At 37.8% G+C, this 12,320-nt stretch overlaps 1 protein-coding gene across 2 annotated transcripts in view; it reads left to right on the top strand.

Moving 5' to 3' along the window:
* Positions 1 to 10,643, top strand: part of LOC149250395 (CASP-like protein 5A1) — a 113,144-nt gene extending 102,501 nt beyond the window's left edge. For both annotated transcript variants that reach the window (XM_089459063.1, XM_089459062.1), the window contains 2 exons: positions 9,966 to 10,098; positions 10,251 to 10,643. In XM_089459063.1, the coding sequence (XP_089315189.1) occupies positions 9,966 to 10,098; positions 10,251 to 10,442 (325 nt within the window). In that variant the 3' untranslated portion in view covers positions 10,443 to 10,643. The remainder of the gene's footprint in view (positions 1 to 9,965; positions 10,099 to 10,250) is intronic.
* Positions 10,644 to 12,320: the final 1,677 nt, after the last annotated feature.

The raw sequence follows: 12,320 nt of genomic DNA, 5'->3' as shown, positions 1-12,320 counted from the left end.
AGAGAGATTGTCCAAAGCTCAAGAAGGACAACAACAAAAGAGGAAGGGAAGAAGCCCATATCACTGAAGAAGTGGAAGAAGCTGAAAAGAAGAAATTCAAGGAGGAAGTAAAAGATCTCTACTATGATTGAGATAGTCTTCCTCACCTAGTTCTTTTCAAGTTTTTGTTTCAAGTTTTCTATTGTAAAGTATAACTATCATGGTAGGAATCATTAGAAGCATGATAGGATGCATCATGTTAGGAGATGGCATCATAGAAGCATACGATTGAAAGCAAGAGCTTGTGACATCATCATAAAGAAGCATGAAAGATAGCTGAAATAGAAGTCTATGGTTATCACCTATAGAAGGATGTAGCTCTTGGTAACCTCATTAGAAGCATAAGTAGTACTTATGGGAAAAAGAAAGTCATCTAGTATAGAGCTCATTATACATCATTCAAAAGGAGCATTTGCAGGATGAGGATGATCAAGATCCTTCGTTGGAATCTTCATTGGAAGGTTCACCTTTTGGAAGAAGCGGGATTGAAGTTCTTTCAATCAAGGAAGCTGCCGGACCAAAAGAAAGAGATGAGGTATTTATGCTTGTACTTGATAAAATAGAGTCATGCCATATGGTTGCAGATATCATGAATGAGTGCTTTACCTCAAGAGCATGATCAAAAGAAAGGATATGAAATTAACATAATATGTCCTCATATGAAATATGAGGTTGTTGACAAAGTCGAAGGAACTATGATTAGAAGTTCCTGGGAGGAAATGTGTGAATAAAGAAAGGAAGAGATCATGAAAAATGCAACTATGGAGAAGGCAATCAACATCCAAGGACTAGAAGTTTGGATTATGATATCTCCATGGGAAAGATATGAAGATCCTGATAAAGTCTGAAAAGAAAGAGACCCTTGACGTTGTATATCTTTCAGAGATGTGTCAATATATATGTAGGATGCTGATGCAAGCAAGGAGATGTCATGATGAAGGACCATCACAAAGGTATTTTTGATTTAATGTTCATTTTCTATTTTTGAACAATATCTGGATAGGCTAATTCAGGGCTACCAAAGGAAGAGTTGGAGATGTCATCTACAACTAACACTCATGTGGTAGGATGAAAGATCCTGAGGAAACATGATGCGAAGAAGGTAGCAAGGTATGAAAGAAAGGCCAGATATGGACTAATGGATCACTTTCCAATGAATGAAAGGATGACATGACTGACATGATTCATGAAGGAAAGTGATGGATGGTTGATGCCCTACGAAGAAGTCCCAAAAAGACGAAGACTCCTAAATAAAGAAAAAGAAGTTCATGACATCGAAAGGAGGAGCTCTTCAAATCACTGGTTGTCCCATGAACTCCACCTAAAGAGCTGCTGGAAGCAAGTCCTTGGTCAAGAGGGAGCTTGGTCAAGTCCCTGATTAAGAGGGGGCTTGGTACATTCCTTTTATAGGATGGGTACTTCCTTCACTGGAATGGGCATATCCTCCCTAATTGAGAGGGAGAGATAGACACATCATTCTTGTCTTCATCTGGGAAGATAGAATGGAGGATTGGGTAAGCATCTGACATCCGATACTCTTTAAGGATGTGGTAGGGCATCCAAGATAAGAGTAGTCGTAGAGGACTGATATTCTTTGAGGATTGGGAATCCAAGATAAGAATAGTCCTGGTGGAACATACTCTGAGAGAACTCGGGTGGGGTATGTTCCGAGAGAGACAATGATGAGGGTGTCTATAAATCATTGGTCTTGCCAACATTGTGCTCTGATATTGTATAGAGATAGAGCTGTTAGTCAAGGCCTTGCTATATAACAATGTTGGATGATATGATGCTATACTAATGGGATACCAATCTGATTGTTCTTATGTGAGAATGTCCAAGTACCTTGTATGGATTATGAATACCTCCCTAGTTAAGAGGGAGTGTTGAAATATGTAACTAGGTTCGGTTTTCATAATGGCATATGTAATTGTGATTTTATGTATTTAATGAAAAGAGGAAAATAATTTTATTATTTGTATTCTTGAGGCATGGGTTTCATGCTCAAGGGAAAATTATTTTTAGGTCAAGCACCCATTGAGTGCTTCTAGGTTTGTCATAAAGTCAATTGAGTCATTGTCATGTATTGAAGACTTATTTGGGCATGTTACATATTGTAAAGAAAAGTTTATTGAGTCAAAAGACCCTCCAAGACCTTGTCATGGCACACAGATCAAGTCGGCCATGAAAGGACAAGTCAACTTCAAGATAGCAATTTGTACCCCTCACAAGCTTATAAATAAGAAGGAATTTGACCTCATTTGCATACTCACTCAAGAAAGTTCGATCTCCTCAAGATAGAAGCTGGAAAAGGATGAAGAAGAAGAACAAGATCAAGATTGAAGTTTTTGCCATTTGGGCGCCCCTCTCTCTCTCTTTCGTTGGGGTTTCTACAGTTTTTGGGCTAGACGAAATTTTGAAGCTGCCTCTAGATCGAAGCTGTGAAGTTGTTAGGTCAAAGCTGTTGAAGCTGCATTAAGGTCGAAGCTGTGAAGCTGCTAGGTCGAAGTTGCTGAAGCTGCTAGGTCAAAGTTGCAGAAATTGTTGTTGGGGTCGAAGTTGCTAGAAGTTCGAAGGTTGTTGCTGGAAGCTGTGGAAGGAAAGCTCATCAAGAAGAAAGGATGACTTGGTCTTGGAGGGTCTTGGTCAAGGGTCATAGGTCTTATAATTCGTCGATTGAAGTTCTATAAGAAGAGAAGAATCCTGGTGGGTTTTCCTCTCAGTTGGAGAGGTTTTGGCCCTAGCTGATCGCCTATATCTTGTGTCCTAGTGTCTCATTGTTCTTTATGATTTGGTAGCTGTTTGATGATAGACAACACTAATAATAATAAAGGAAAGAAGAAGTTAATCAAGCAAAGTAAAAATACATCACAAGCAGTTATCAAAGTAAGAGAAATCACCTACACTTGTTGCCCCTTAGGTTTCTCAACAGTCTGTTCATAACCGACTGGCTACTAGTGTTGACTTAAACTCCCCTAAAGAATGTGTGCGCTCGGTTATTGGGTCAACCATCCCACCAACACCATAGTCATCCTGCACCTTTGGTATATGATGGAAAGCCCCCCTGGATCCCAATGCCAACCTGGGATTCTTGTATCCACTCCACTCGTGTCAACTAAACCTAGATCCCAGATGGATGTATCCTCATCTGAAATATACCTGTCTCCAAATCCCATGGGAGCATAATAAGAAACCTCTGGGACATACCTATTCGCAAGTGCCAATTCATTTGGGTGCTCCTCGTGCTCAACTTGTTGAAGAATGTAACTAGTGTCGACCTTCATAATTGTGTTTTGTATTTGTCAAAAGAAAGAAAAGAAAAATTATTTATAAAGTAATTTTTTATTGACTTATTAAAGCATGGGTTTCATGCTTGGGTCAATGGTCAATAGATCAAAGCACCCATTGAGTGTGCTAGGATTTTTGTTGAGTCAAAGTCAAAGTCATTTTTGTAAGAGACCCTTCTTGGGCTCCTTAAGGTCAAGAAAGAAAATTTATTTTTTGTGTGTGTCCTCCACCAAGTTGGCTTCCTCGCAAGTTGGCCTCAATTTCATCATGTCAGCCTCAAGAGTATAGACTCCAACCTCTATATATAACAACCATACTCGCCCTGTTTTAGAGGTATTTGATTCATGAGGTTGATTTGCAATTGAAGTTCGAAGAGGGCTGCAGTTTGAAGTGTGAAAAGGCGGTTTTGAAGAGAAGTAATGAAGGATGAAATCTGAATAGAAAGAATATTCCTGGCTAAAATTTCCGAGTTTGCCACCTATGTGAATTGCAGGAACAAGGGAAACAGTGTTGTAGTAAAGGTCGAAGATTCTAACTGAAGCAGATTTATGTTGTCATAAGGAGGTCGACTTGGTGGATGGAGAAGAGTTCTTGTTTTAGTCAAGAGGTCTTGGTTATCTCATCTTGATTTGAATCTACACTAGAAGAGTTTGATTGGGTTTTCCCCTCCTTAGGGGTTTTGCCCTAGCTGAGTGCCTATACCTTATGTTCTCTTATTGTCTTTGAAGTTCTGGCAATTGTCTTGATGATAAACATATAATAACAAAGAGGAAAAAGTAAGAATTAATCACAAGAAATTGTCAAGTGAAAGAGAAATCATCTTAATAAGAAGCCCTAGATTTCTCAACATGGTATTAGAGCGAGGTTCACTTAAGGGAAGAAAGAAGGTCACTTGGGCTTCAAAATTAGCAAGGAAAACAATCATCCAGGACCGAGCTCCTTAAGGAAAGAAAATGTTCTGATTTCTGGGCATAATCTCAAGCCCTAGTTACAATGGTTAGGACAAGAAAAACAAAGTTTGTTGAAGGGCATATAAACCCTGTTCTGAAGGATCGGGAAACTAATTTAGTATCCTACACAAGGCTGAGAATCCTGATGTAAAGAGCGAGGTACTAGAACTGATTTACAAGGCCTATAAGTGTGAATCAAAAGTCTGAACTATGTAATCCAAATCCTCCAAACTACAGTCATATTTGTGGATGATCGAATGTACAATCAAAATATAGATTTTGTGCATAAGTGTTTGGAGAAGAAGTATCTACAAGAGAACCAAGATTCTATGCATAGAACAGTCACCATGTATAAGATTAATTTGCAATCATGTATTCATCATATACAATGAAATAAAGGTCGAGACATCTGAGACAAAATTGGTAGTCTTGTAACACATATATATACAAAGGACCAAGTCTATAAATTGAAAGAAACATTGACCTAAAAGAATGACTATAAGATATGTTATATTGAAGAATAGCCTATAGCAATTCTTCCTTGAAAAGTCTGTGGTGAAATGACAGTCAATCTCTATTGTGAGGATCTAACTAAAGGGCCATAAAAATCTTCAAAAGGCAACCATAATTCAAGAATTAGAAGATCGGTGGAGAATCTTATATGAAATTGAAGCAAAATAAGCTACAAATTGCAATATTTCTGAAGGCAGTCTTCTTACCTTGGCATCTTGTCATGACATCTTGGAGATTCCGCTTAAAGGATCAAGGTAAGTAACTTGTAAGGTATGTATAATCACTTTTATTATAAAATTTGATTTAACTTTACTAAGGTTTTGAAATCTAATTCTAGGGTGTGTAGACTTCATTGTTTGAAGGTCTCTAATTTCTAAGATTTGTTATTAGTCATTAATGTTGGTATTGATATCTATAATTATAAACCCTAAATGGCACATGATAACCCTTGTCATATAGAAACCCTTACCCTGATCTGCACTTCTAAGGTTTGTAGGTAATTTGGGGTGCATAGTAAATCCTAGTGATGATTGAAGTAGAAGAAAATTTGATTTTACTAGATCTAGAGTTTGTACTTGGAAACCTTAAGATTCTATCCTCCATTGTTGCTTAGAAACCCTAGATTGACAAATTGATATCACACTTTTGGTATCGCATATTTTACTTGGTTGTACTTGTCTATGAGTATTGCAGGCATAAAAGATTGTGGCTAAATTCAGAGGGAACACTCTAGTTATTCTTTTTCTTGCATTCATATTTGTCATAAAGCACTTACACAAAAGATCTCAACAATAGATCATAAAGAGACATCCAAACAAGAACACAAGCATTAACCCTGGGAAAACCCAACAACCTTTTACTTAGAGACTCTTCAGTTCAACAAGAGACACACCTAGATCTTCTAGTCAATCACAAGGTCAAACTGAGCAACAAAGTAGTCTTGGTCAAACCTGGTCCAACTGCCTCCTAGTCAAGTCAAACAACTGCCCAAGAACTTCCTCCTGATCTGGTCTGCTAGGGCAGAAATTCTGCCTGCTTCTGCACCCAAGAACCTCGGTCTTGCTGCCCTGGAATGCCTTAGAAAATTCGTCCTTTCTGTTTACGTGTGAAGTCAGCTGTAGTGAGGAATGCCACATGTGCAAGGTCTGATGGAGAGAGAGAGAGTTCAGTCTTCTTCTTCTAGACAAATTCAGCCTTCTATTCCTTGTCTTCATCGCAAAAGATACTTTGTTATATGTGTGATCCGAATTGTGTTAGGGAGAGGATGTCGATTGCCTTATATATACATTTTTAGCTGGCCGAATGGGTGCCTCTTTGACTGGGGCCGACTTGGCTTGTTTGGAGCCAAAAATTCAAATTTTCTCTTTTGAAAAGGACACGAAGAACATGCCTTAAACTTTCTCTTTTGACAAGGGCATGAAGAACATGTCCTATATTTATCATTATAAAATAAATCAAAGGCTAAAAATATTAATTATGAAGACTGACCATAGCTACAAAATTCAACAGGGCGTGAACCTCTATCTAGGGGTTGTCTACCTTTCTAGCCTTATCACAGCAGGCCAACATGTCCCTTTGCAAGAATTGAACCTGAGTGGAGGGGAGAACAAACCGTGTTCCCAACCACTGGAGCTAGAACCCAAAACCCAAACTTCACCTTCTTAACACAACTATTGTTATTAATGTTTGTCCATTACAACAAAGTTAGGACCTGAGTAATAAGACACATCTCTCAAGTGCACACTCTGAACACATGTTTGATGTGTTCTAACTTCTAAAATATGACACATGCCAAACACATGTCAAATACCAAGGCGTGAAAGATGTTTCTTGATGATATGGATTTGGACAACAGTGTTGAGTTGGCATTAGACAACTTGGATCTTAATGAACTAATGCTAGAGTTGGTGGCTTCTGATGATGGTGCTCTTCTGAAGGGTTTTGTCCTCCACACCAGCAAATGCAGATCTTGGATTTGATATAGAGGGGGGTGGAGGAGAGGGCAGTGGTGGTGGTGGTGATTTTGAAGATTTTGACTTCAACAATGACGAGCTATGAGAGTCTTCCATCTATGGTTTCAGTATTATGTAATACATTTTTATTTTGATGGCATCAAATGTCATAATGCAAAAACTGCAGTTTATGGTTCTAACATCTAAACTTCTATTTTATGACATGTATATTGAATGTTCTAATTCTTTGTGTTTCATCATTATTGATGTTGTACCTGTTCCCCATGCCTTCTTTCCAGAGTCAGTGTGTCTTGTGTTGAATACTCGTATCAACATGCCGTTTGTGCTCCATGTCCGTGCCATGTGACTTAGACTAAGACACTTGTTTCTTATCATTATAATCTGAAGGTTCCATCTTAATCACATTGCTGGATCATACTGCTGGCAGCCCCTTTCATGTGAATGTTAGTCATGTACATGCACAGAATCTGATCTACAAACAGAAGTTTAAAGCTGCCATCAATGATAATGTTCCCAAGGATCCACAAGCACCAATCCCCTTGAATATTACATAGCCAATAATGCAGGGTAAAGAGTGTTTTATCACCAATCTTAGGGACACATATCAAAGTAAATTCAGCAGTAAAACTTGATTTGAAATGGCAGCAATGAGGACTGGAGCACAGTTTCCACTACGGTGCCTATAATCAGTACACCTGCAAGCTTTTTTTCTTTTAAGTTTTAAGCTCGAAACATTCTTACTTTGTGATTCAATACAAAGATTCTTCTGTGGATTCTTGTCCCTAATGTCAATAAAGGTGTCCAATCTCCTTGCAGGACGACACTTCAAAGTTCAAACACTAATTTGTGGGTTACACCTGATAAACCTTACTTCCGTTCACAATCACTTGGGGGTCTGGACTCTGAAATTTTAAAGGTACCGAACAGCCAAGAAAAAACCTTTTCTACTGAAGATAAGCCAAGTAGCTGGAGCCTGGAAGCATATCCCTGGTCCTAAGATGCATCATAATACTCTTAAGAGGAACTTATAAAGTGCCTAAATGGGCTTGCATTTTGAGTGGCCACTGGCAACATGTAGAATTAGACATAATTGACATATTGCATTCTTACTTTATTGTACTTGTAGCTTTTAATATTATAACTAGTACTAGCATTAAGTGATAGTAACGCAGGTAAGTAGTAAATGTCAGTAAATGATTTTAATGAGTACATCAATGATGTCTTAAATTAATCAAGGTAATTTGATGGTTGTTTATCTTCTCCTTGAGAAATCATATTGTACGTGAACTTATTTTGATACAACATTCACCTTTCTTACAACATTAATCCGTAACAATTAGAAATTCCCTGCTTGTGAGTTGACACAGCATTATTCTTGGTTGTTATGAATTTTTCCTCAGATAGAAAACATAACACACCAGAATTTTAGTGAAAAGCATAAGCTTGACTGACAATGCAGGGCCCAAAATATAGCACTAAATAAAGTCTGAAACATCATTCTTTATGTGATAATATGGCCCCTTTGAGAGCATTGATGCATAACTACCAAGATTTCTATTCTAATGAATTGCCAACATTATTTGTTGTCACTTTCAAAATCCTTTCTATTAAAAATAGCATTCACAAAGCATGATTCATTGATTTGTGGAGATAAACCATGATTTTTGTTCTTCTCTGTTTTTATGCTACAATAATCCTAGTTGTGCTTGTTAGCCTTTCATTAAAGCTGTTGTTAAAATCCTGTATCCTGAAGGTTTTTCTGCTTCTGCACAAAAGTATATATCCAATCCATGTGTCAGGATTCCCCTCTAACAGAGCGCTAAACACACCTTACTGTTACTGCTGTCACCATCCCCTCTACTTTCTGGCTGGTTGTGTCCAGCTGTTACTGCTTGTGACTAATGGCATCAGTGAAGATTACAAATACAATCTTGTGATTTGTCCTTGTTTGACGGAAAATTCTCTCCTGCGGACAGAAGTGAACTCCCTAGATGTAGTGGTTTGAAACTTTGATCTAGAAACAATAGAAACAAAAGACTTGTGTTTTCCTTAGAGAAATTAGAACATGGAGGAAAGACCTACCTGGAGTCCAACATAAGTTCTCCTCTTCTCCCTGCTTGTGAACTTTAGCTCCAGCTCCAATTGCTATAAATGGAACCTGCAAAACAACTATAACAAGCACGAGAACTACAAGATACAAATAGCATAGACTAATATCTCTAATCAATGAGTCAAGAAGGCATTGAAATACATATGCATCAAATAGACATAAGTATAGGAAAACAAAGCATTTTGTATTAATGAAATGTAGGAGAAGATTACAACCCTTTTACAGATCTTGACCATGTAGATGTCTCCCACCAAACTTGTCCTTCCTTAGCCACAAAGCAAGCCTTCAATCACAACTCAAGGATGGTAATGGATCCTTAGGTAAAAAGCAACAGCATCAGGGCATAGCTAAGAGTCTCCAAAAGCCAACCCAACTCTATGGGAGGCAGTGAATTTATAGGGTAAATAGGGTAGTTTGGGTTTTACCAATCTAGGACTTAGATCCACATATGAAGGAGGATAAGCTCTAGGGATAAGAGATAAGACCTCTAAGATAGGAGTTCGAGATCTCAATCAATAGTAAATGGTTAAAACCACTTTAGAAGCTTCTGGAAAGAGAAGATTCGAAATTATTTTTTATTTTTCCCAAAATTCTAGAACCATCACACTTTTCAGCAAAGGCAACATGCGCTGGTCAGTGCAGGTGCTCAGTTATGCAACATGCAACAGTGCAGGTTGCTAGAAGAGAGTACGATGTGTCCAAAAACTAGGTTTTTGCGCTGATTAACCCAGAAACTTGGACTTTTTGTGAAGGATGTTGATTGATCCGGTTTCCAGGCCATTTGATCAGATGTGACAAAATGACCTGTAACAGTGCTTCCCCAGAGGTCAAGTTGATAAATAACTTAAATTGTCAATTGTGGAGGGATACAAGGATTTGGCCACTTCGGACTTGGAACCAGAACTCTTTATGTCAATGCACTTTAATGGAATATAGAGGTAGTGCAAAAAAATGGCAAACATGGAAGTAATAAAAAGTTTGAAAATGATACATTTTGAAGGATTTCAGTCAGGAATGTTCTTTATTTTATAAACATGTATATGTACATTTGCATTAACACATGATATTGCTTCTTGTATCTCTTTGGCACAGTTATCTTCTTGCAGCAACAGTGTTGCAGTGCTTGTGGAGTCTAGCGCTGGCTGTCATTGATGTGTATGCACTGCTCGTGAAACGGAGTCTACGAAATCCCCTTCTTGTTAGCATATTTGTTGTTGGTGATGGGGTAAGGATATTTTTCAAGCATTTTCTACATGTTATAATAAGACTCGTGGGTTTCTGTTAAATTACTTCTCTGATGTTTTGAGCAATTGTTCATTTTGTAAAATATTGTTGGCTTTTGTTTTTGGTTAGCCTTCTAAGAAATTACTATTTCAGGTTACTGCAACATTAACGTTTGCGGCTGCTTGTGCCTCAGCGGGTGTTGTTGTCCTCATTGGAAATGATATGTCAATGTGTAAAAGTAATCCTTGTGCCAGTTATGAAGCTGCTATAATTATGGCATTTTTGAGCTGGTTTATGATTTCAATATCATTTGTTTTGACTTTCTGGATGCTGGCAACACTTTAGGATTCTTATGGTATCTTAGAGTGCCAGCGAGGAGCAAGACATTCTTAATATTTGATAGAAATTCGAAGTTTGACGATGGAATTTGTATAATAGAAGGGTTTGTATTTTATTTCATTATTGTACAGGTTTATAAGAGAATATATGAAAACTCTTGTTTCATCAAAGACTTTGCATCTTACAGTCTGGAAGCATTGTTTTTAATCATGTAGCAAAAATGTAAAAAGTACAATTTTCCTTGATTAAAGATTAGGATGGGAATGCTATAAGTGGTGGTTTTCTAAATTTTGAAGCCAGTTATTCTCTGTATTGCTGTTTGAAAACCTTTGATAGTGCTATTGGGCATCTGTTTTATAGTTCACTATAGCAAGACATTGTTTATTACTATCAAGATTAGGAGGATATTGATGGGGAATGAAATCCTGGGATTTCACTATAGTAAGAGAAGGATATGTGATATGAGCACAATACCAACAATAAAAGAAATATATACACAAGAAACATGAGAGAATGTATGCAAGTATGAGAGAATGTTTCCCATACCATACATATGCTGTAAACTATAATCCATTAAATATATTTATCGTACGTAGAGTCCAAAATTAGAATCTACATGCACAAGTGATTGCAAACATTTTATCTCTTAGTTTTTTACAAATTCATTCAAAGAAAGAGAGCTAAAAGTGATTACGAGTTACCACTAGAAATATGGTCATTGCTATTTGGCGTTGTTACTAATCCTCATCAATCTCTCCTTGCTGAGAAGAAATCATTCACGTTTTCTGCTGATGGTGTTCACAGTCCAACAAGGATAGCATAGGCTGTAGGGTGAATGTGTTTGTCGTCAAATACTAGGTGATGAAACTTTGCTCAAAGGCGACGTAGTGCAATCATTGGTCTCTGGCAAGAAAAAGAAATGCCTTCGTTACTAGGGATTCATGATTACCATGTGTTGTTGAATGGTAGACAAAAGTTATACCCCGTATGTTCGTTTGGGAAGGGGAACCATGGATAGGGTGTTCTTGAAAAAGATGCAATGACATCTTGCTCATCTCTAAAGTGTATGCAAGAGCGGGATGCAGTCTTTCTGCGTGGATCGGCACCTCTATGTTGGAAGTTTGGACACTGCAATAAACAGTATGATATTGTTGTAGGAATGGGCACTGAGATAAAACATGGAGCTTTTAATTTGTGGATGTTGTCTTGGTTAACAATGAGCCACCTTGGTTAAAGGAGAGAAGATGTAATTTGGTAGCTTTTATGGTCATTGCAAACTTTGTAGGTGTTAAAAAATCCATCACATTGTGACCCCTGTCAAATTTGGTAGCACTTGTTAAGATGGATGTCGCAAGAATTCAATAGTGCATAATAAAAAATCAACTGCATCAATGAAAGGTACAATAGAAAAAATGAGATAAGGTGTGATAGCACTTATGTGTGAGGTGCGGAAAAATATGCTTCCTTTACCCATCCAAGATGACATTGCTATGGATGTGGTGAGGTAGTGTATTAGGGTGAGTTGATTAACCATCAAGAGTTAAGGTCCTTTCTGCTACCAATGTCCATGATGAGTTGTTTGTGCTTCCCCTTCATTTGGAAAATGTGAGTGAAGAGAGCTTATTGCTTGAGATTAGTTTAACGCTGAGCCAGGAAGCCCAACGAAGTGTTGGAGGAACTGGGATCATGGAACTCAAGTTCCTTTCGCTATTCCTTGGGGGTAGGTTCCTTGATTACATATTGTAGTTTAACAAGGAGCGTGCCTACATTTTTCCATGCAAGATGTGACATTCATCACCATAATGCCCGTTCCATCGATAGCAAGATAAATGTTTGCACTACCCTTAGCCAACGACATTGATAGTATCGGGAGCAAAACCATTG

The sequence above is a fragment of the Pinus tabuliformis genome, chromosome 7 (assembly GCF_031772625.1).
Source record: "Pinus tabuliformis cultivar Carrire ecotype Pingquan chromosome 7, CPIR1, whole genome shotgun sequence".
Lineage (NCBI taxonomy): Eukaryota > Viridiplantae > Streptophyta > Pinopsida > Pinales > Pinaceae > Pinus > Pinus tabuliformis.
The sequence above is the reverse complement of the archived record's forward strand: the minus strand, read 5'-3'. Positions and strand labels throughout refer to the sequence as shown.